We start from the raw sequence: 24970 nt of genomic DNA on the forward strand, positions 1-24970 counted from the left end.
AAGGAAGAGGAGAGGCTCCATAGGCTTGATCCTAGGAGAGCGTTAAGCTTTTATATTTCACGCATGTCCCGGGTCAGAGTGGACGATCAACTCTTCATTGGTTACGATGGAAAGCGTTTGGGACAAGCTGTGACGAAACGGACTTTGTCTCGCTGGATTATTCTGGCTATTTCTGAGTGTTACCGCTTGGTGGGTAAGGACCCACCAGTCGGCTAGCGGGCCCATTCTACCAGGGGTATGGCTGCCTCTACTGCCCTGCTGAGGGGTGTTCCTATTCGTAACATCTGTGATGCAGCCACCTGGGCTTCGGTACATACTTTAGTACGTCACTACTCCCTCGATTCCATCTGTGGGCAGGATCTGGCCTTTGGCAAGGCGGTCCTTTACTCCGCAAATTTGATTGGGCATTCTAAATTTCTGTTTTCTAAATTCTTTTCTCACCTCCTTGCATTGGTACTGCCTTGGGAGTCTGTCATAGATATGGAATACATCGGAGGACCCAATCCCCTCGAAGAACAAGTTACTCTCTTACCTGGTAACGTTCTTTCGATGGGATGGTCCGACGACATATTCCATATCGCTCCCTCCCCGCCTTCCCCGCTACAGAATTTCTTGTGCGATTGCAGCTTACGTTTACGCAAGGCTTTGTGTCAGACTGGCAGAAGACTGGTGCCACACGTTATGGGAAAAAACTACAACTGAGGCTATGGGCTTAGTGCGTCCTACTTATAACATCCAGTGACGTCGGCCGTCGGAGGAGGTCCTCGAGGGCGGCTTATCGACGCAGGACACACACCAAAGATTTTCCGAAGCAACACAGCTGTGGTGATTACATGTCATAGATATGGAATACGTCGTCGGACCATCCCATCGAAAGAATGTTACCAGGTAAGAGAGTAACTTGTTCTTCTCCAACGTTAGTATCTTTCATGGATTCACATGTGACCCTCCATCCTACCCCTCTCTGGCGCTTCTTGGTTCTTTCTGCCACATTACGTGTGCTACCAAGATGGCCACCACGGGTGGAGCTACGGGGACCTGTCTAATTGGCTGTGGGCAGTATGACCCAAAATGATTCTAATAGAGTACTAAAGTGGCAAGCAGTTTAGAAATGTAAAGGTAAACTGCTTTAATGTTACTGAGGATTCCCAGCCTGACAACTGAGAATATTCAAGAACATGTGCATCCATGAAGGATACCAATGCTGGAGAACAGGAGTTACAGGTAAGTAACTTATTCTTTCTTTCTATTTTTTTTTTGTATGGCTTCACTTGAGTTCCTCACTCTGTGTGCCTCCCTGCCTATTCTCTCTACCCTCTTCAATATATTTGAGCTCTACCGATCTTCTATTTGCGTTCTCCTATTTCTGCATCTTATTGCTCACGGTATTACTGATTAAAATCTTCAGTTTTTCTAATTACTCATTTTTAAATGTGTGCATGGCCTTGTGCCTCCCTATCTTTTCTACCTAGCTGCTGTTAAAGCTTCTATTCGCACTCTGCATTCTTCGTCATATTTGCGGTTCTGCCTCCTTGCACTCAATCCCTTTGTTTCAACCATTTTATCCTCTTGCCCCTAAACTCTGGAATGCCCTATTTTTTTGCTGTTATCATAATTGCTTCTTTCTGCTCTTGGAAGGCTCACCTCTTAGCTACTCCCTGACATCAAAAAATATAGCATCATGTTATTGCCTTTAATTGCCACAGATTATTTTGTTAAGCTCTATTTTCTTTGTGCAACTCTTTGAAATAAGAGTCTAGCCTGGTTCAACCAAGACTAGAAGCACTTTTTAAAAAAAAACTCCCATAGAAATACTAGGGATATATGCTGTAAAAAAATAAGCTCGACTGTGACCAAAAGACCCGTGCCAATCGACCTTGCAGAGAAACGTACTATTTCTGGAGGTCAACGCACCACCAAAAGCCATGACGTCACCAGACTGTAAACAAAACTGTAAGATGGAAACAGGAAATGGGCCTTTTCCTGCTTTGCACCCGGTCTCTGGGAACAAGTTGACAACGCAGTTAAGACGGGGCCCCCCTCCTTTCCACACTTCTGGAGGGACCTGAAGACCTACATTTCCTTCCTTGCTATGGTGTTTATTTTCTATGGCATTCTGCATTGCAATCACCCTTGTATCTAACCTGTCCATTTTCGATTGTATTCGACCTGCCCGTTCCTCGTCTTTCTGTTGCAGGGGCAGATTGCTGGGGTTTTCAGGGTCCCGTTTTTAGTAAAAACCAAAAAATTCGACAGACAGGGAGGAATTATGGTCTCTAGGTGTTTGGTTATGTGCCCACCCATTGCCTGCCCATGGTCGTGCTAATCCCTGTGGCCATTCTCACCCATTCCTGCCTCTTCCCACCCAAACCCCTCCTCGTGGGACCTCTTCGAGCTCGCTTTAACAAGCCTTCCCATCAGGCTTTGCATTCAAAGTGCTTGCCAGTGTTTGCCAGTGTTTGCTCAAAGCAGTCTTCATGACTTAATTGGAATTGTAAACGCGCTACTGGTGTAATGATGTCTTATCGGGCCTGCCTTCGGCCACTCGTACTCTGAGAGGGTTTTTTGCATTGTATGAATTCCTTGGTTGGTTGGAAGCGTGGCCTCCATCTATCTATCTGAGATCGTGTTTGGCTTTAGGTGTGCTTACATGTGCTGTACGTGCCGCACGATTTCCTTGGTGAGCCTGGAACCAAAGTCCGGGCATCTCAGCACCCCTCATGGCCCAAGTGCCTTTTTTTGTATCATTACACTTCGTTTCACCCCACCCCTTCCCTCCCTTATCGCCACTCACGCCCCACTTTCACACTTGGTGCTCTGAAGCACTCTGTGTGCATGTCAGGCTTTACAAAGCCTCAAATAAATGAATTCATAACCTCGCACCTGTGTACATGACAGGTGTAAATCCTGTCTTTGCGAATTGGCCTCAAGGTCTACAGATGTTTTTCAGAGAAAAGACCGATAACTTGGTAAATTGATGTGTGCCCAATTAAAATATATATTGTTTTTGTTTCGTACGGTTGGTGAACGAAGTGTAAAACGTGTGCAGATCCCGTATTGGAGCCTGAAATGGAAAAATACAATTTACAACAGTCTCCTATTCTTCCAGCGCTGCAATTCTAGACACAATCCCAGAGCCATTGGCGGGATATATTCGTGGAAATCTGAATTTGCTGTAAATATGTTATTAGACCAAAGCAATCGGTGCAAGCACTGTATGTAACATGATCATGGAGCCGGGATGCCATGTCTCGCAGGAGTCCTAACTCACGCAGGGAACACCTGCCTGTTCCTGCGTATATGGCGTCAAGCGAGTTGGTGGTTTTTCAGATATTCTGGCAAAGTGGGATGGGGGGGCAGATGCCCCATTTTCCTGGCATTCATTGTAGCTATCAAAAACCATTCCTGGTCTCGCTTTGGTATGCGTATTAATAACGTATGTTGTAGTGTGAGGAATGTAAGAATAGGCGAACCTGCAGGAGTTGGGATTTGCTTTAATTGCGCTGTAAGAGGAGTCGAGCTTCGCCCAAGTGCTCCAGGATCCCTTTCAGAGGACTAGTTTTGAATAAGTCTGCCAGTGGATTTGCATTTCGTATTTGTGGCGTTTGTATGATTTTGTACTCTGCAGCTTAAAACCATGCAGTTCGACGAGTCACCACGCGGCTAGACTGTCGATGAATCATATATGGGAAAAGAGGCTGTCAAGATGTACAGGTCCTAATTCGCAAATGACGTGTCCTTGGATCTGTCCTTGCTGCTCCCAGTGCCACGATATGAAAGCATGTGATCCGTGGGTTACGCTTCGGCAGACACAGTGCCAGTCTGCGAGGGTTTTAATGGAGTACATGCCTAGGGAAGTTAGGAATCTCTGGTAACCCGCAATGGTTCCCTTTCCTGATCTGATATCCGGTACCTCACTGAGCTGGATTCACTGACTAGTAAACTAACTGCATGACTACTCTCGTCCTGATGTGGCAAGTTGAGTGACTCCCAACATAGTCCTTGTGTAGTGCACTGTGGGGGTCATTAGTTTGGGCTATTAGGTGGTGCTTGCGAAATCTACAAGCCAAAACTATTGCATTAGAGTACAGACAGTAAGAACTGGCATATGAAGAGGGACCACAGCTCGTAGGTCTTGTTTGCCCGAGCATTGACTGCTCATGACCATGCTATTCGATATGTCAGTTTCCACCCAGTTCCTGTCCCTCCCCACCCATAACACCTCCTTGTGGGAACTCTTTGAGCTTGTCTAATCAAGACGTACCTTCAAACTTTGCACTCAAAGTGCCTGCCAGTGAATTTTTTAAAGCGGTCTCCTGAGAGTAAATGACTTGGAGTTGTAAATATGATACTGGTGTAATAGAAATGTCTTAACCACGTCTGCCTTCAACCATTCAATTAATAAGCAGTATGTGTGCCCTTCACTGAAATCCTTTTAAAAACAAGCATTGGCAAAGGCAGCAGTTTCAGCTTGCGCATATTAAGCATTTGCCAGACACCGCTATTAGATACCTACGTACTCGCACCATTTTGCACCTGCTACCATTAATGGCCAGTTAATACCACTACTGTCTCATGCCTACACAAAAGCCCAAACTGTTAGCATTGCCAATGCTTGTTTATTTGGCCATTTCTGCACTGTGATTGTTTGTACTTATTGACCCCCTTCTCCAGAGAATGTAGCATACCCCTGGCCATTTCTACCTAAAGTGAATGGAGTATACAATCTACTTTTTGGTTTTGGCACATTTGTTGGTGCTAGCGCCACCTGATGCCCAAACCATTGGTACTGTAAAAGAGAAAGGGGAGTACGGAAGCAGTCTATGGCGTTGCCATAGCAACTTGCTAATGCTTGAAAATGAAATGGCCAAAGCACCAGCTGGACCTTGTTTTTTCTAGGATAGCTGTGCTTCTGCCATTTTTGACCGTGCTTTAATTAGCTCCCCAAGACATAGCAGGAAGTTTGTGGAGCGTCGGGTGCTTGGAATGTTGGAGCAGCAGGAACCATGATGTGGCCCTGGATGTCCGCGTTTCTCAGGCACGCAGAATAGACTGCTACCTTCTGCCCGTTCCGATGGACTTGGACAGTGCAATGGCTTTTTTGCACTGGATGCTGATGCTCTTGTCCGCGCCTTTTTTCCTGAGTTAGGACATCACCTCACCCTCTTCTGAGGCAAATCTAAAATCTGCTTGGCTCGGATGATCAAGCTCTGCCAGTTTCACGAGTCACAGCCCCCCTGAGACGTGCAGGCTGCATTCCTGGCCTACAGCCAGTGCAGTAATGAACTTGACAACACACTTCTTTTGTCATCAGCAGCATAGCTATTGATTCCTAAGGGCAATCCTCATGACTCCCATCTGCCTCTTCTTCGGCCCAGTCCTTTGGTATTTCAATTGGGAATGGGAATATGAGAATTGTGGTGTTCTACAAAAAGGCATACAAATGTAGATTTCTGGAAAAGGGGTTTGAATGTAGGGTTGTTGAAAAGTGGGTTTCGAGGAAGAAGGGGTGAAATTAATTTTGGGATTTAGGAATGGTCTTTGTGTACCCTGATGGTTTTGCCTTTTCCTTACAGAAAGATACTGGGGTATGATGGGACTCTGTTTACAATATCCCATGACAACTGAGGGGATGTCAGGTAGGGGTGTATCGAAACGGGACGAATACCATGTCTCGCCGGAGGGTGTGTCTCCCATAATCCCCAAGGACACCCTGCCCAGGTGATCCTCCCTGCTTGTCCGCCTCCAGGGTTGGGATCCTAGAGCGATGGCCCTCCCCTGGCCACCTGAACAAAGGATCTTCGGGAATAGCCTGGGAGAAACGCCTCAGGTTTCTCACACATCTTATTGCAAGGTAATACCATTATATCAGTGCCTATCGGGCATTGGACTGGCTGACATCCTTCCTTTCGGACAGCTCTTTCAAAGTCACCCTGGGCACCTTTTTCTCTCCTACTTCCTTCTCCACCTGTGGTGTCCACAGGGTTCTATCTTCTCCCCTTTGCTCTTTAACATCTGACTTGCTCAGCTTGCATGCCTCATCTCCTCCAACCTCCAGTGTTATGCAGATGATGCATAACTCTTTTTCAAACTTCCTGATGACCCTCTTGCACCTTCCACCATCCCTGACTGCCTATCTGCCATCCAAGCATGGTTCACTTCCAACAATCTGTCCCTGAACGCCTGTAAATGAGATCCTTCCCATCGGGACACCTGCTCCCTCCTCCTTCCCTTCACTCTGGACATCCTCCTTGGGCTCTCCCCCTGCTCCTTCATCTGAACCAGAAACCTTGGAATCATCTTCAACTCCCTGCTCTCCTTCCTCACTCAGACTTAGGACATTGCCAAGTAGTCCCACTTTCAGCTCTTACTTCTCGAAGGAAATTTGATCTTTTCTCACCTTCCCCAAGAGGCTCCGTGTTACCCGAGCCCTGGTTCTCTCTAGGCTTGACTATTGCAATAACCTTCTCCTGACACTTCCTTCTTCCACTCTGCGACCTCTCCAGCTTATCCAGAATAGGGCAGCAAGACTTATCCTTGGTCTTAAGCCCAGGGACCGCATCTCTCATGCTCTAACAAGTCTTCACTGGCCCACGGTTGCCGCACGGATTAAATTCAAATCCTGCTGCATCATGCACAAGGCGGTCTGGGCCGGGGGACCACACTATCTTCAACTTGATCTCTATAAATACTCTCCCTCTAGGCCACTATGTTCCTGGTGCACCAACTCTGTGTTTAAAGTGTTTTGTTAAACGGAGGGTAGATGGTCAATCGCTTTCCTCAGCTGGCTCCCTCATATGGAACTGCCTCCCCCTACCTCTATGCCTTGAGCTGGACTTTCTTAAAATTCCGGAAGCTCCTCAAGACTTTCCTCTCTACCTCCTCCTTCCCTTCTCTCCTCTGCTAATCTCACAGTTGCAGTGATTGGTGTCCTAGGCCCTTATGCATACTCTGGCCCCTGACCTCCCACACCTAATCGCCCCAGCTCCTGTTTACCCTCAGTACTTGCCTCAGCACACCCTCCGCCCTGGAAGCTCACACTTCTACCTAACGCAGCTCTGGTCGCGTAGCTCTCACCACACCACGCACTTCATCTGTGCCTTACCCATGAGCCCATACACCCGAGCACTTACCCTCTCTACACTCTTCCTTGTTGCACTTGCACGTTCTGAATGCACACAAGGCATAGTAGGATCGTCCTTTTTTTCCTTTTTCCCTCCTCTGCTTTTTAAATATAGTGTTTTTAATTTGTTTCACTCCCTTTGCCCTGTGGCTGCTTTGAAACAGTATTCTATTTGCTGTATAAGCGCATAACAAACAAACAATAAAATAAATATCCCATACTTGCGCAAAAGCCCAAACTGTTGGCTTTGTCAGTGCTTGTTTATTATTCCAGGCAATGTCTAGTCTAGCCCCAAAGCAATAAGAGTCATTGTAGATTATACACCAAGGTCAAAACCATTCCGGCACAGTCCTACCCTCCCCATCTCCAACCATCGTGCTCATTCCTTTTCGGATGCAAGTACCACTCGTTCCTTTTTTGCACTTCCACCACTGTTCTGAATACAGCACTTTTAACACGAACAAACAACTTTCTTGGCACAGGATGCAGCGCTGACTCTACTTGAACTTGCCTCCTCACTTGCAAACTTTTTTTTATCGAAGATGTGGTTTTGCAATATGGAATTTTAAGGCATTGTGACGTGCATCAGGAGTGACGGTGTTGACAGACGGGTGCAGGTCAGAATCACCCAAGTCTTGAGTGATGATCTTCTTCAATGTGTTTGGGGATATGTTATGAAATGCGGAGAACCCGAGGTCTGATCCTTTGAAGTGCTTTGTCGAAACCTTAGTTATGTAAAGAATGTAATTGTTAGCACCTGCATTCATATGCATACATTTCTAGGCAATTGAAACAGTGATGTCGGTTTAGTACTTGCATACAAGGGGAGTGTCTCGAAGGGTGGCAGAGGAGACATGAGGCAGCTCATTCTCAAAGCAGTCCATAAGTGGCTGCTTTCAGACTTAAAGGAGAGAGTTAACTGCTTTTAGCATTGAAGCTGCACTAGAATAGTCTCATTATAATGCGTAAAGAAGTTGGATTCTTCTACAGAAGTACGTTTGCCACTCCCCCACAGTCTCTGAAGTTGGCACCTCATCCAACATTTGAAGGGTTAGCCCCCACTTAAATTTGAGCCTAGGTGCACCCTTGGATGTGCGCACTTGCATTTTGTTAGGCAAAGAGGTGAGGGAAACCTTTACCGAAACTGGCGGTGTAAAGTTTCACTGTGTTTGTGCTGAAAAAGTATACTTGGAACAAACGCAGTAAAACTTTAAAGCTGCTACTTCCAAGAAAGATTTCCATCGCCTCTCTGCATGTTGCGCTTTACAATGTACTATTTGATAGTCAGTCCCCACACCAGAACACGGTGGGTAGAACAGTGGGGCTGGAGACTCCAGGTTTGCCCCACCTATTTTCTGAAGTGGCCCCTCCTATCACCACTTTGCCCCCCCTCCACATCCCCGGCTCCCGAAATGTACGTTTTGTCGCGTCCTGGGTTTTAGAATACTTTGACTTGTAGCCAGCATGTATACACTATCCCAAGACTGCTCCAAATACTGGGTAGGCTTTATATTGCAAATTGTACGCATGACCAACTCATTTAAATACACCCAACACATGGAATTACACCTTGGCATGTAAACCGAAAGCCCCTGTGGTCATATGCATGTGCCCAGTTTTTGCCTTTTACCCAGTACGCCCCCTCACTCCTCCTGTATCCAGAATGCTTAATTTCAGTCCTCGTCATAAAGAGTCCATCATGTGCACTCACGTCACATCATATGTCAAAGTATTCCTGTCTGTGACATGAAACCAGAATTTGACGTCATCTTTCACATGTACCTAAACTGCTCTTGACTTTTACCTAGATTGTGCTGTGTGTCCGTGACACACATCTACATTTTATTGCAGTTATGTACAGAACCTGGAATGCAGCTTTAGTCTTTGATATGTTTTCATTATGCAGCCTTTGAATTGATTCAGTGTGCTGTTGTACTTGACATGACTCCAGAATGTGCCATCCAGCCTTGACATGTAACTTGACTCGTCATTCGGTTTGAATGTTTTCAACCTGTGCATCATTTTGATGAGTAGATCTTGGTTTTTTTTGACAGCTCACAAAATGATCACGTTTTATTGACAGCTCAGTCTCCACAGTTGTCAAAGACCAGAGGCAAGACCAGAAGTGTCTTTATGGTCACATGTGATACCAACTCATCTAGCACATGTCAGGAGGATTGAACGATGGAACAGAAAAACCATCACCGCCCCGGTTAGGTATCGAGTTGCATACTTACTGTTTAACTGTATTCAGTGATAACCCATACTACAAACTCCACATACACCGCGCTTTAAAAACATACAGCCCTTCACTTCAGGGAGACCATTTAAGGGTCGCCAGAGGTCTCCCTTGCCACCCCTGTGGTCTCCCTTGCTATCCCCTGAAAAATAAAAATAATAAAAACGTGGTGTTTGTTTTGTTTGTAATGCAAGCTCCTGGGCTGTGGCCAGCACCATGTGGCTCTTTACTTCTGGAGTGGCTGGATTTCTTGTTCAGGAATCTTTAAAAAAAGAAGAAAAAAGAACAGGGGTGCCACAAGTCTAACACTTTCATCACTGACCCTAAATAAGAAAGAATAGGAATACCAAATAATGTGTATTTCTGGAATTCTATACAATAATTGCTAGACGCTTTAAAGGTTTATTTAAGGCACACTTCAGGGCGTGAGTCGCTGGTTTATTCTGTCCTTAAACACCTCAACTCAGCCTTTCATCCTTCTGAGGTCGATAAATGAGTAGCAACACAGTTTGGGTGATATTGGGTGTATATTTTTTCTATATAAAGCGCTTAAGCATAAGTGCTATATAATAACACATCATTATCATTTGGACATAGACGCCTGCTTGCATGCACAGTAATTTGGTAATATGGGTCTATACACACTGATTCTAATGATACAAATGGCGATCCATTCTTGTATGAAATGTACATCACATTATATTGATATCGTAACTGTATTTTTCGTAGTGTACTTAGGATCAATGCTATGTGATGCCACTTCGTGTTTTGTCAAGGGGTGAAAGGTTGTGTGCCATTGCTTCCCGCGATATCACTTTGGGGTGGGGTCACATGACGTCACTTCCTGCGATGTTATCAGAGGTCAAGTGATGTCACTGCCGCTACCCCAGGCATTTAATTGAAAATAACGCACGTCAAAATTATGCACAGGTTTTAAACATTCATGTGCTAGGGGTATGAGAAGCATGTAGAGTATTCTTCTGTCAGTCCTGGGCACATTTAATTACATGTGTGCAACAGTGGCACAACGTTTGCCTGATAGTTCCACACTCTAAGCAGTTTGCAGCAAATTACTGAGTGCATGTTTTAAATTGAATGAATTAAAATTCATTTTCCTTCATGTGCTGAATTCTGATCTCTGTGCGCATTTTCAATGAAACGGCGTAAAATGTGTTAACCAGGGATAGCAGTTCACGTTTTTCTGTCCCACTAGATCTGTCGTGCGTCACACATTTAATGATTGTCGTGTTCAATTGGAAAAACGATGTGCTTATGTTTAGGGGCACCCTGTGTTAAAATATATATATATATATATATATATATATATATATATATATATCCCAATGTTCTTTTCTGTTTACTTATACATTAATTATTAGTACTGTCTACTCTTCTGAATGAGTTACAATATATATATATATATATCCCAATGTTCTTTTCAGTTTACTTATACATTAATTATTAGTACTGTCTACTCTTCTGAATGAGTTACGATGGGCAACAGTGAATTTCAAATTTGTAGCATTCTATATGTTATGATTGATGTCTGTGTGAGTACAGGGGCCTTGTGGAATGCTCCTGTGGAGCCTGGAGTGTTGGGGCACCTTAGAGTTCCACAACTGACGGTTGGGGTCTTGGAGCTGGGCAGGGAGCCAGGGTGGAGGCCTGTGACTATCTCTCCTACTTTACTACCTGTACTATGGAACATAAGAAGAAATAAACATGTTTCCTTTTCCACTTAATTGGGTCAGCCTGGTTCAATTTGGTGACGAGGATATTTGAACCTGAAGCAAACTGGGTGTAGGAGAGGAGGAGAAGCGGTGGAGAGTAAGCACCAGCATATTGAAGAGTTTTCCTGATGTGCTGCCAGTGGAGAAAAGCAGCTGATGCCAAGGAGGGTTACAGTTACGGGCATCCGAAAATCACCATGGAGAAATTGAGCATTGGAGAAAGATTGGAGGCCCTACGGCAGGAGGAAGTTGCCACTGATGCGCATTTTGGTTCAAAATGGGAGATCCAAGCGCTGTTAAGCTCGCATGTATAAGGAGATCTGCAGTGAAATATGGATGGAGTTTCCTAGAGACAGAGGTACTGTGGGAAGAAAGTTTTCGGGTTGTCCTGAGGGTCGCATGGGGTCCTGGGTGGCGCACGCCCAGAAGAACCCCTACGTTCCAGCTCTGCCGTTAAGCTGGAACGCATGGAGGCTGCCCTTCCACCATTGTTTTCTCGGAGCTCCGGAGCCTGTAGGCTACAGTAGAAGATTCAAGGAAAGGTCCTTAGGACGTGTTGGGAGCGTGATGACATGACCTTTACTAACAGTGAAACCGAACGTTGGTGTTTGAAGAGGAATTGCCTGTTGCCAGCAGTAAAGGGATAATGTTTCACGGAACAGTGAAATGAAGCTGTTAAAGCACCTTTACCAGCAGGATCTGGAGTATAATGCATTCATCTTGCGGCCATATACCGAAACTGTGAGATGTTAACATTTTTTTGAATCAAGTGTGACGGAACGTAATAATGTCGCTTGGGGGAGTGCACTACTGATTATAATTACGTTTGTTGGGAATTTGGGGAATCAACTATGCGCTCATGAGTTTAAATGGACAGTGCCTGAAGACCGATGGCACATTTAACTTGCACAGCACGGTGCCGGTTTGGAGGTTTATTTATACTGCCAGACGTAAGCGTTTATATTTCTCTGCAGAATGTTGGAAGCGAAGCATTTTCGGAAATGGAATTAATTTGAAGTAGCCCCATTTGCAGTACAAACAGTGGTTAGATGTAGCAGAACAGTGTGATTTAGCGAGGTGTTAATGTTTGCTGACATGTTTTTCTTATAGGTGGACAATTTTTCTTTATACATGTTGTAGGGTAATGAATATTATGAAGTAAAATTTCATGCAAGTAGTGAGCAAAAGTGTGTGTTTAATGCTAATTTTGGGGAGATGCTTTAAATTGCTTTTGTTTTAGGTATGGACTGCACATTTGTAGATGTTGACGTGTGGGAGTATGCACGTTTGTAGTGGAGTGCGCACAATTGGAGGGTATGATTTGGAGTTGCATGCATGCATGCATGCAATAGGGTTAGGTTTATGCACCCTGGCCAGGTGTATTTGCAGTAGTATTAAAACCTTCAGTAGGCACCCCAAGTTTTTCTTAAGGAGGTCGGACACTCAAGGAAGAATGCTCCAGTATCTTAACCTTGAGTTAAGAAGTAGTGGTTGACCGTGGCGCATGGGGCCCATTTTGGGGTTGTGATTTTTCAATGCAGTTGTGCGTATGAAATCTGGGGATATAGACCCTCAGAATTGTAGTTTTGTCTGCGTTGTTGGTTACCGCATGACATTTGTTGTTCCTCTTTGTTGAGGTTGGATTTGATGTAGGAGTTCATGTTTTAACTCCTATAGATTTTCTGTTGTGCCAGGTGGTGCATTTGGTAGGAGGTACATTCCATTTTTATTGCAGGCCAGTTTAAATCTTGGTTTTGAATTGTAATGGAGGGCACACAGTTTGTAGCCAGTGGTTGTTTAGTAGTGAAGTTGTGCTCTGCACATTGGCATGGGTTAGTGGATTTATGTTCAGTTTAAATTATTAATATTTTAATTCTGAGTTTTCAGGTTACACCATTGATTTGTCCATCTTGTGTGGTGTGTCTGAATTGGGTTTTGCAAATTGTGGCATTTGCACTGCACTACTGTTTTTTTTTTTCATCTGGTAGTGTTTTATTTTTACATCTTAACATAGCATTTTTGCTATGCATATTTTTGCGCCACACCTCTTTCTTTTGTGGTTGCTTTTTGTATTTTCGTGATCTTTGTGTTGTGTGTCACTTTGACTATAATTTTCATCCTTTTTCATGCTTTTCTTTGGGAGAGAAGTTATGGGGCATGGTTGTTTTGGGTAGAGTTTGGTGTGTATGGAACTATTGTTATATTGTTTGGCATGTTTAGGATACATTGTTATGGCCATTGTATAGGTTTTCAAGATTGGTGGCTACACTATTTTGGTAGGTCCGTTAGCCTCTGTGGGGGCGTTTGGTTTGTGCTCAGGTGTGGCAGACCTGAGGCCAGGGGTGGCAGTCTTGGTGGAAAGTGCTTTTGTGTAGGAGGGTCTGTAGTTTTGGTTTTGTTTGTCCATTTGTAGCAAGGTTAGGGCTTGGTGGTGGCGGCACCGAGACCCTGGTGTGGCAGGCCAGGGTGGAAGGAGTAGTAGTGTTTTTGGTTGTTAGTCCTAGCATGGTTATGAGGTTGTTGCATTTTCTTTTGTTTAAAGGGGGGATGTGTACTATCCTATATGTTATTGATGTCTGTGTGAGTGCAGGGGCCTTGTGGGATGCTATAGTAGAGCTTGGAGTGTTGGGGCACCTGGGAGTTCCACAGATGATGGTTGAGGAGATGGAGTTGGGCAGGGAACCAGGGTAGAGGCCTGTGACTCTCTCTCTCCTACTTAACTACTTGTACTATGGAACATAAGAAATAAACATGTTTCCTTTTCCACTTACCTGGGTCAGCCTGGTTCCTGCTCCTTGTGCATTACTGGCCCATGGTAGATCCTGCAGGAGGCAGGATGCATCAAAATTGTTCCTTGCTCGTGTGTACAGTGTCAGATAAAGACCATAGTGTGGCTATGCTAAAGTGCGATTGCTCTTATCATAAGTAAAGATTGCCTTTGTTAATCTTGTTTATTCAGGCTGGTAAATCACATAACATCCCATTCATGTTGTTCTGCCTTTTTGCAGCTGCGCTGTTTGCTCATTGTCATGTGTTTCTGTCCTCTCCTGTTTGTGTCATTTTTGGTTTTGGAATATTTGGTGGCACTACTGCCACCTTATGCCAAAACATTGGTACTGTAAGTACTAGAGAAAAGGGGGAGTTTGGGAGCAACTCGCGCGTTGGCATGGCAACTGGATGATGTTTAAAGGGATGAAATGGCTGAAGCACCAGCTGGGCCTTGATTTCTTTCCAGGAGGGATGTGCTTCTGCCATTTCATACCGTAACAAATGCAGTGGGTTCTATTTTCAAAAGTTCCCGGAGCCTCTGAAGTTTCTAGCGCTACAAAGAGCGGGTCCTGGGCCACAACACTGCCAGTTAACTGGGTGCACAGTGAGGGCACTGGCTTCACTGTCCCCCTTTCCTTGCACTTTTTCCCTCCCCATGCACTTGCGCGTTCTCAATGTCACTCAGCCTAGTAAGATCGTTGTTTTGTTCTCCCCTGTTCCCCTCCCTTGCCTTGTCGTGCTCTGAAACACTTGTGTATGAGTGCAATAGAAATACAATTTCAATTCACTACAAGACAGCAGTAGCTCTTTGCTGTTTGCATGTTAGAGCAGCAAATTGTCCACTATTTCCTAAAAACATCCTACCACCAATTTCTTTACCCCCAACCACACTAGCAACTCTCTCTACCCCACCACCCCTACCCCACTCCCTCTACCCACACCGACCACCCATGCACACCTACCCCTTCTAGCTCTCTAGTGCCACCCAACCTATACCCTCTATTCACTCAGCGTACCTCCTCTCACTATCCCCTCTCATCCTTCCTCTCACACTCTCACTTTATTTCTTACCCTCTCACTCTCACTCTCACCCTTTTGCTCATATTTCCTGTCACTCATCATGGATGTCACCATCTGGCAATGGCGTCCTTTCTTGCTCTTTTTGCCTTCTCATTCTCTTGCACACACCTTATCGCACCCTCCTTTAAAAATGTGCACTCTCCTCCTTGCTCCCTGGTGCCTATAAATGCATAATGCAAAGAACAGTAAACGCCCAAACTATTGTTTACCTTTGGAGTAGCTCGTAGTCGAGATGTGGCCCAAGTTTGGACATAGCACAAAGAATCTTTTTGATCCTTGTACATCTGTCTAGCAAGTCTTTCCTTACAGCAAGTTTTTTTTAAATGTTAAAATGTTCACTACCTCGTCTCTCCCTCCATGTTTTGCAAGCATCTAGTGGGAGTCTGAGCCTGCAAGTGCTTGCGCATAGTATATTTTTTAGTTGGTTCAATCAAACGTACAGAACCTGTATTTATGTAATTGTGAATGCTGAAATAACATGGTGTTAAACATTTTTTTTCTTTTCAATTTAGAACTCTAATGGTTTGTTTTTCTTGTAGGCAGCATGTTTCGCATGACCATGACTTCCATTTTGGCAGCTGTGACCCCAACATTCGCTACATTGTATTGACAAAAGATGGAGTAAAACAATGGAAGTGGCATGGCCAAAGTCTGAGGTGATAACAGACACTCCTGATACTACATGTAACACACTGATATGATATAACTTGTTTGCAGTTGGAATGCTAAAGGTTTCCCATCAATGTGGTCACTTTTATTTATTATTTAATCTTAGGTTTTCGAATATGCATGTAATCCAATAAGCAAAAAAAAACATTTAAAATGCATTATTCTCCCCTCATTTCCTCCCTCCACCCTTCTATCGTTACAGATGTCTTTGCCAGTCCATTAGACTCATCCCAAATATCTTACATTCTGCTTATAGCTGCAATCTTTAGCTAAAAATATTTCTACCCCCTCACAACTTGTGTGTGGTCATTTTTATTAATCATCCGAGTTATACTTTTATTTGATATTTTACTTAATAATCTGCTCATATGAAGTTCTATTTACTGAGGTCAGCTTCAGGCAGTGCAATGCATTTGTGCTGACACAATGTTAACAATAAAAATGCACAAACTTTGTGCTGGAGAGACCGTCCTTGTGTAATGAGCCTCATGCAGCTGCACCATGAAAGTTAACAGGGTGAAGTGTCTGGGATATTGGTGACCTAGTAGGGCTCCAAGGTTCCATGACTAGCAGTTGAGCATTCAGGATGGGAGACATACAAGAGAGGATGCATATTGAATAGCTCCTACCTCCCTCTTACTAGCTTGCCCTTTAACATAAATAAAGCCTACTTTCGTTTTATACTAACTTTCCTCCAGCGTCATCTCTGGTCACCAATAACCCAGATACTTCACAGGGGTGATCTGGGTGTTCTGCTCGTGGCGACAGACTGTCATTTTAGGCAAAGAGGCGTTCAAGAGATGCCTCATCTGTTGACAGCAGGCATGAGAGGTGGACCAAAAATCCCTTTCGCTGGTGGCGCACGGATGAACGCATTGTTGCCAGGCGTAACTGCTGAATCTATCCGAGGCACAGCAAGTTTGCAGCGAACATGTGGTCAGGTGTAGACCATATCCACCTCATGAATGGTTGTCACCTATTTTGGGGCTGATGATTTGAAGGCTAGGATGCGCCAATGGTTTGAGAAAAGGCCTGTTTCGAAGCATCCCGGTCTGGCAACATTCTGCATCCTTTGCCTGATTGCCCTCCATAGAAATGAATACCAAACTTAACAAGTACAATAGGAGTGGTGGGGTGAAGCAGATTTACAATCTCTAACTAGGTCCATGCCTGTATTTTCTCCTGATCTGCTTTGTCTTCCCCCCAACATCCCCCCCCCCCCCCCCCGGCCCTACAGATAAGCAGTGCGACGACCGCTTTTACTCCCTGAAAATAGGCAAATGCTCCCCCGACCCCCTGGAGTAAAAATACCCCCAACAAAAAATAGGAAGCAGACACGTACGACCTTGTTGCCCCTGCTTTCACCCACATGGCTTCCAGGATATATTTGGACCAGCAGTGTACATAGTACCACAGGGAGAACTATTATTGCTGCCTAATTGGAAGAAATAAAGATGCTTCTTTGAATGTGTATGAATAACTCGGTGCAAAGGAATTATTTTAAAAAACAAAATTATGTTTTCCATTTAAAACATATTTTGACTCAATAAAAAAATACTCCACTTGTGAATTGGACTTTTTTATTCCCTAAAAAATAATTTTACTCCCAACTTTAAAAAATATGGAGTACAACACTCCCATTTCAAAATCTTATCTGGAGCACTGCCCCTCCCATCTGTGCCCTCCATGGCCTCGCTGTTTTGGACCAAACCATTCACCGGACCGGATGCTCTTTAGCATGGCCTTCTTCAAAATGCCCCCCTCAAAGCCATTTAACCCAGCATTGGCTTGTTACCTTTCTGCATTTTTTTGTGGTTTCCCATGACCCCCACCTCATTGATGCCTTGGATGAACTGCTGTACAACGTCCATCAAATTAAGTAAATCCTGTCCAGGTATATCGGTGCTCCCCATCTTCACCCGTGTTCTATAATTTGTATTCCGAATCAACAATTGAACATCTGTCTTCCTTATGAGCCCTGTTTCAATTGGTTGATGCTGCCAATTTAACACAACCCCACACACTACTATCAACAGACGTTTTCATACTATACATGCCTTGGTCCCTCTTGTTCTAATCTCTGCCAGATTTCTGTTCACACATTTGGATCTGCTCTAACACATTGAACCAGATTGTTTTCCCTCTGGCAAATTATCAGTTGGCTTGGCCTGGACCGATTAACTTCTAATTCATAAACCATTGGGAGCAATTCACCCAATCTCTAAATCTACTCCATAGCTACTTCCCATGTGACCTTTGGCACCAGTCTAATTTCCCTGTATCCTAGCTCTAGTATATTTATTTATTTTACATTTCTAACACGCCCAAGCCCTGAGGCCCAGAGCGCTGTTGCGAGACCACTTACATGATACAATCTTAGCAAACTAAATAGTAAATTTCACATTAAAGGATAGAACAGCATGAATAGCAGATTAAGGACAGCAATCAGCGTTCAGAGGCTAGAAGGCCAGAGTGAGTGCTTATCAGTTAGGTGAAAAGCCATGTTTTTAGATCTTTGCGGAATGTCCAGTGGGAGCTCTCAGCTCAGTGGGGAGAGAGTTCCAGTGGTTGACTGCTATCATTGGGAAGCTTGCCCCATTGCATTACACTCCTAATCAAATATCCTTCTGTTACTATCCCAATCTTAATGGAATGCCTATTGATTGCACTTAGTGCCTTTCTAATGACATTTCATACCCCACTCCCCACTTTAAGCACCTGGATGTCTTCTCGTAGGCAGAAGTATTTTTACCATTCTTTGACAGGACCACTAATTTCCCTTTTTCACTGTGATCAACTTTAGTCTTTCGCATCATAATTGTGTTCTTTGCTTTAGCTCACATTTTCCCATTTTAGTGCAGGTGTATACTTTGTACGTAGGTTTACATGCACTTAATACCTAGCTCTACCACAATGCTTTTAGGAAGCGTAGCCATTGTTGTTTCTCCCACTGGCTTCTTTACAAATCTTGCCCAAAATGGAATCTCTCTTGTACTTTTGTATATTGAGTTTATTAAAGTGAAGTGCTTCGATTAAAAACTGTGCAAAATAAATATTGGACAACAATTGCAATCAGATAACGGTGTGCTGTACAAAGGTGATGGCAAGGCATAATGGGTGATACAGAAACAAGCTAATGGATGGCATTGCGAGTGGGCTATTGCATTAAAATGGGGCTACACTGACTGACCAATACCCGCACTATCGTGTGAGATTTGCAGTAATAACACCATGTACATATTTATGGTTTCTGTCGTGCATTTGGGACGGGATAATGGCAATGTGGATGTAGGAGGATGATTCCAGAAAAAGTAGGTGCCTAATGATTTGGAGAGTTTTAAAATCTAAAACTATACAAGATGTTCTTTATTTCTGGGGTGAGGTGGTGAGCAATGTGAACAGGTGATGCTTCCAGTGGAAACGGGAGGTTGAGCGGGGATGATCAGGCTGGTAAGCTTAAGTACTTAGGATTTGATAGTGCAAGCGGTGAGGGAAAAATCCACGGATATATTTGAAAACCAGAAGGAGTTTCAAATGAAGCCCTTGTGCATCAAGAGCCCTCATGCATGGATGTGGGAGAGGATAGTAGATTGAGTGGGTGCCTGTGGCAAAGTAAAGAACTTGTTGAGAGTGGCAATGCATTGGGTGGCAGAACCTGGAGAAGGCTGGATAACTAATGCAGTTTAAGGGCTATTTATTATTATTTTATTTTTAATTGTTTAAAGCATGGACCTAGCTGGAGGGCAGCATAGTGCTGTACAGAGTGTGGGTAGCCGGCATTTCGGCTGGCATCTTTGAACAATAGCACAGTACTATGAGATCTTTGCGGCAGTATGTGCGTCCATTGGAATTAGTCCTTGGTCAGTGTTGTTGAAAGAGACATTTTTTGAACGATTTGCAAAATGTAAGAATTGTGGGGGTGTTCCGAGGCCGACACCAGGATCAAGTTCCAGAGGGTGGATGCGTGACAAGAGAATTGTTTGAAGGTCCTCTCTTTACGGGTGAGTTGTGATTCAAGCTGGTTGGTCGAACTGATGCGCGAGAAGCGTATGCCACCAGATATGTAGAGCTTAGCCTCCAAGTACGCTGGGTGCTACTCATGACTGCTTTGTAGATGATACATGCTACATGCAGGCTTGAACAGTATCCTGGCTTGGAGTGGAAACCAATGTAGTTTGTGTAGGATGGGCTGGGGGGTTATTTGGTCACATTTGTGTGCTCCCATAATAAGACATGCTGCCGCATGGTGGACTGCTTTTATGGGAGCCAAGTGAGCAGCTAGGAGCCCTGTTAGAGCATTTCCCCCAGTGACGTGTGAGACCACAAGGGCCTGCACTATGGTCTGGAAATCAGGATGGTGTTTTATTTTATTATTATTTCTTTTGGAAGGGTAGAGATTCTGAGCCACACTATTTGTGCCTTCTTGGTTATATGTTTCTGGAAGGATAGATTGCTGTCAATGGTGAAGCCTAACGATTTTGCTGAGTCAGAGAGTTGTGGATCAAATCCTTCTAGGTGCAAATCATTGAGCCATTGTTGGACAAGTTTTTTTTTTTTATAGGGGGTTGATTAATGAGGACAAATTCAGTCTTGGATGGGTTTAGTTCAAGTTTGGCAGTCGACATCCAGGACTGGATGGTGGATAGGTAATTGCAGAGATAAATGATGTCCTGTTTGCTATTTACTCATTTATATCTGAGTATTGGTGGATGGCTATATTGGGATCTTTGAGGAGAGTGCCCAGAGGCTCCATGTAAAGGTTTCCAAGGATTAGTGAGAGGATGGGGCCATGGGGGAACTCTGCAGAAGACCTGGAGTCAGTTAGAACACAACAAGTTCATCTGTACAGCCTGGTGTCTGCCTGAGAGGTAGGAGGTAAACCAACTCCGGACAGTACCAAAGAATCCCATCCGGTCAGAAAGGAGGGAGAGAAGGATGCAGTGGTCGACGGTGTTGAATGCAGCCGAGAGGTCAAGGAAGAGGAGGCACGAGTCACCCTTATCCATGATTTGGAGAGCATCACCCACCATCATGGTGGCTGTCTCGATGCTACACTTTGGGCGGAACCCTGACTATATAGCAACTACCTTTTTCAAGATTTTGACAATCAACGACAAGTTCGTAATGGGCCTGTAGTTAGCCAGGTCATCTGGATCTAGGGTTGTTCTTTTCCAAAGAGGTCATATGAGACCAGTCTTGAGGGTGACAGGGAATGATCCCTCTATGAAGGAGGCATTGATGATGCTGAGGAATGCATTGAGTACCAGGCCCATCAATTGTTTAATGATGGAGGCCAGAATAATATCATCAAAGTAAGAAGTAGGTTTGATGGAGGCTGGGGATGCTAATGCTGTGAGAGGTTGATTCGATGATCTCTTGGATTTTGTCTATTAATTTCAATAAAGAAATATGTTGATTCCATCACATTATTCCTCAGTTGCTGGTAGTTCTGGGTCGGGTAAGGGTTTGGTACAATTCTTTACTATTTCAAAGAGGGCTTTGCTCATGTTAGAGGCTGCCACGATGGTGATGGAGTAGTAAGCAGCTTTGTCCTTGGTAATTGGAATCCTACTGTTTGCATGCAGAGATTTGAGGTTGATGAGGTCTGCGGAGTTATGGTTTTTGGACCACTGTTTCTCTAGGACTCTAAGCGTATGTTGGAGGCTAGCTCGAGGGTGTACCATGGGGCTGATGGTTTGGTCTTAGCCCATCTGCATTTTAGGGGGGCATGTTTCATAGCAGAGTTGCTGAATCATTCTAGGGGGCTTGAGGCATTTCCTGTTGTGGGGTCTGCAAAGATTGCTTCCAGCTCATTGACCCGGAAGATTTTCAGTGAGCTGGTGTTCAGCCTGACTTTTGTGAGCCGTACTCGAGTGGTTGGCTGATAATGAGATGGTGGCGTGGTCAGACTCGTCGGACTAGAGTGGAAATAAGATTTATGGTGCAAAGTGAAAGAGCATGGCAGTATTCCAAGTAGAAGAACTGATGGTGTTTGTGATCAATGTCAAAGAGGACCCTAAGGTTTGCAAACATTGGGTATGGGATAAGATCAGTGGGAGGTGAAATGGAAGTGGAGTGAAGAGAATTGATCTTAGAGACAGGTAGGATCACTTTTAATTTGCGAGGTGTAAGGCACCAGGTTATTCTGTTTCTTCGAGTGACGCCTGTCGGAGACTTTAATGATGCAGTACAGTAGTTCGCGCTGAGGGGTGGAGAAGATTGGCTTGCCATCGGCAAGGAGATAAGAGAAGCAAGAAGATGAGAGGAGTATGCGGACAGAGGAAGTGCATATAGTAAATGAGCAGACAAAGGACAGCTTTGAGGAACCCTATTAGGAGAGGGTTGGCAGTGGTGGTCTCAGTGTTCCAGGAGTGGGATAATTAGTGCCCTCACCTATTCCCCATCCTACCTGGCTGACCAGTGTCCCAAAAGCCAAGATGAGACAGTAATGATGAGAGAGGGGCGTACAACAGTGTCACAGGGAGCAGAGACATCTAGAAGAATGAAAACAGTGATGTGTAGTGGTGAGGAAGTCGAAGACCTGGGTGAGAGCTGTTTCAGTGAGGTGTATGCTCTGGGGCCGTGATGGGATGGGGCCACTAAGTTTGCTAGCGTAAAGGTAAGTTACGATGTCGTTAAACACTGTGCTGTCCAAAACAGAAGAATAGTGAGAGCGAAAAGATGTAGTGTGGTAGTTTACTGGATTATTGGGTACAGCAGAGGGATTTGTTAGGATGGGGAAGATGGTAGCCACCATCACTAATGCAAGTAAACCAATAGATCCTGATGACTTGGAAAGAGGCTATAGGTAGGAGCAGGTACGGGACAACAGGTCTTTGGACGTCTGCAGTCCAAATCGGTCGACCGCAGCACAGGATTGGCTGGCTGTTTTTGAAGAATGGGCATCAATTAGCTGATGGTTTTGAGGAAGAGTCTGAAAAGAAAAATATGGCATGGATGAAGGCTAGAAGAGAAAAGGATCCTTGGGAGGGGGAGGGTTATTGGGTGTGTGTGGGTGGGTGGGTGGCTTTCTGTGTGTGTGTGTGTGTGTGTGTGTGTGTGTGTGTGTGTCACTATCAGAATTTAAGATTCCCTCAGGTGTTCAGAAAGATGGCTCTCAGAGCTTTTACAACGATATATATATATAGCCGTGGAATTAAGGCAGTCGGACAGAAACAACGCTTGACTTCCAACCATCATTTGTGGAAAGAACAAACAAGATATGTTTGGTAATGGAGAGCTGTAAGAAGAACAGTGACTGCAATATTGCAGGACCAGTAGTGGTCTTTCTTACAGGAATGGTGGAACATCTACGTGGAAGTTCGCAAGGGTCATGAACCATTGACTTAGCATTAGGTGACAGCCAAGTGAAAAATGCTTTCTCTAGCTTGGTGTACAGTGATTGTCACGAAGTCCTCGTACAATGCTTTAACATGTGTTTTTTTGTGTGCACATTTTAAGTAAGCTGAGTAGATTTGTATAATGGACCAATTAGATCATTATCCAAGATATCCATATTGATGGAAGATATCTCGAAAGACTTTGTTAATGAAGTACCGAACAATCATCGGTGTGTTGGATAAGCCAAATGGTATAACCAGACCCTCCAACAGGCTGTAACATGTACCGAATGCCATTTTCTGTGCATCCCAAGCCCGCATAAGTATTACATTGTATGCTCTACCTAAATAGTTTGGTAAAAACCTGGCCAACCATTGCCTGATCCAACAACACTGCGGTATCTATTGTGGGTATCTATTTTTAATGGTTGTCATTTACTGCCCTATTCTGAAAGCAAGGTCGACGTTCCCCACCTGCACAAAAAAGTGGTGAGACTCTGTGGGACATGTATGGCATATAATACGTGCATTTATTGTAGCCACAAGGAATCTTGGCTGGACAAATGAAATCACACTCCCTGTGTAACTGGCGATTCAAAGCCCAAGTCTTACGAATTCCAACCAGCACAAAGGCAAGGTATAGGAAACCAAATTATAGGATCGGGAAACGAAAGCACTGGCGAGCTATCAATCCCGATGGCAGTGTCCGCTAACAGTGCACACAATGTTTGCAGTACGGTGAAGAAAGAGTCAGTCCCTTTTCAAAAGGAAAAAACGCATTATAGATTGTAAACCCCGGCAGGCCCAATATGACCCAAAAATGCAGAGAATCAATCTAGTCAAACTTTAGCACCACTGTGATTGCCAAACCATGTCAGTACCGTGCCTAGTAGCCGAGTTGTGAACGACCAGGAAGTGATACTGCTACTGTCCCGTTTCTATGGTTTCTGGGATGTCCATCAATATCACAGGGATTGGAACCCCTTGATCGAAGGACAAATCCATGAGGATCAGTGTGGTGTCAAAGTCTAATAAGACACAGACAAAGGTGGTACACTCCTTTTTATATGAAGGAACACATGGATAATGATATGTAGAAGTTCCAAACGCACAGTGTTGACATGCAGTTGGGATCTATATTTCTCAGGGCCAGCTTCCAACATTGCTTTTGGAAATGGACGTGCTCAGGTCTTCATGGATTGCCCTAAGGTGATGTCAGAGTTTTCCACACTAGGTGCACATATTGAAGGAAGGATGTCTCTGCCAGTCTTCGGAAGAAATTTGATTACATGTACATCCAATTTGCCTAGGCTCCAGGTTTTCCATCTTCCCCTGCCAGATCTGCTGGATCTGAGCATTTGAGATTAAAGGAGATTAAAGGAAAAGTCTAAAATCTATGCTTTCTTGTAAAAAGCTATCTGCCCTCTTTACCGATCTCCCAGCTGGGGCAATTGTATTCAGTCAGTCCAATATCTTAATTCAGTGATTAACTTCATAAAAGCACAAAAATACAGAAAATATGTGCAAGTTGGATTGAATTTCATGAAAAAAAGACTTGGTAAAACAAATCTCTCTTAAAGCATATAGATAAGAAATTGCATCCGTTCTTTGTTGAAGCTATGTTAATGGTTCTCCCAATTGTTTCAAAAGAGAGAGATAATTTCATCAACAACCTTGAACTGTACAATGTCTTTCGAACAATGCTCCTTTTAAGATCTGGGGCACCACAAAACCCACTTCTTTTCATAGAGGGAACACAAAGGAAGAGGGTGGAATGACTGGTTCTAATGGATTGGGAATTTAGGACCGTTATCGACCACTTTGCTGAAAGTCCTAAGCAAGGATGAATAATAAACCTAAAACGGACTATCTCCCCTAATACAAAATAAACACATTCTGGAAGATCCAGCTCCCCATTTCAACATAAAAACAGTTATCGGCAATATCCTTAGCGTCTATGATCTCTTTGTGGAGAAAGACTCCATCCAATCCATGTGATCTTTACAATTCCAGTCCTTGG

General features: G+C 44.2%; 1 protein-coding gene across 7 annotated transcripts in view; it reads left to right on the forward strand.

Moving 5' to 3' along the window:
• Positions 1-24970, forward strand: part of LOC138525778 (OX-2 membrane glycoprotein-like) — a 313688-nt gene that overhangs the window by 273877 nt on the left and 14841 nt on the right. For all 7 annotated transcript variants that reach the window (XM_069635982.1, XM_069635981.1, XM_069635987.1 and 4 more), the window contains one exon: positions 15481-15597. In XM_069635982.1, the coding sequence (XP_069492083.1) occupies positions 15481-15551 (71 nt within the window). In that variant the 3' untranslated portion in view covers positions 15552-15597. The remainder of the gene's footprint in view (positions 1-15480; positions 15598-24970) is intronic.

The sequence above is a fragment of the Ambystoma mexicanum genome, chromosome 7p (assembly GCF_040938575.1).
Source record: "Ambystoma mexicanum isolate Mex_15411 chromosome 7p, UKY_AmexF1_1, whole genome shotgun sequence".
Taxonomy (NCBI): Eukaryota; Metazoa; Chordata; class Amphibia; order Caudata; family Ambystomatidae; genus Ambystoma; species Ambystoma mexicanum.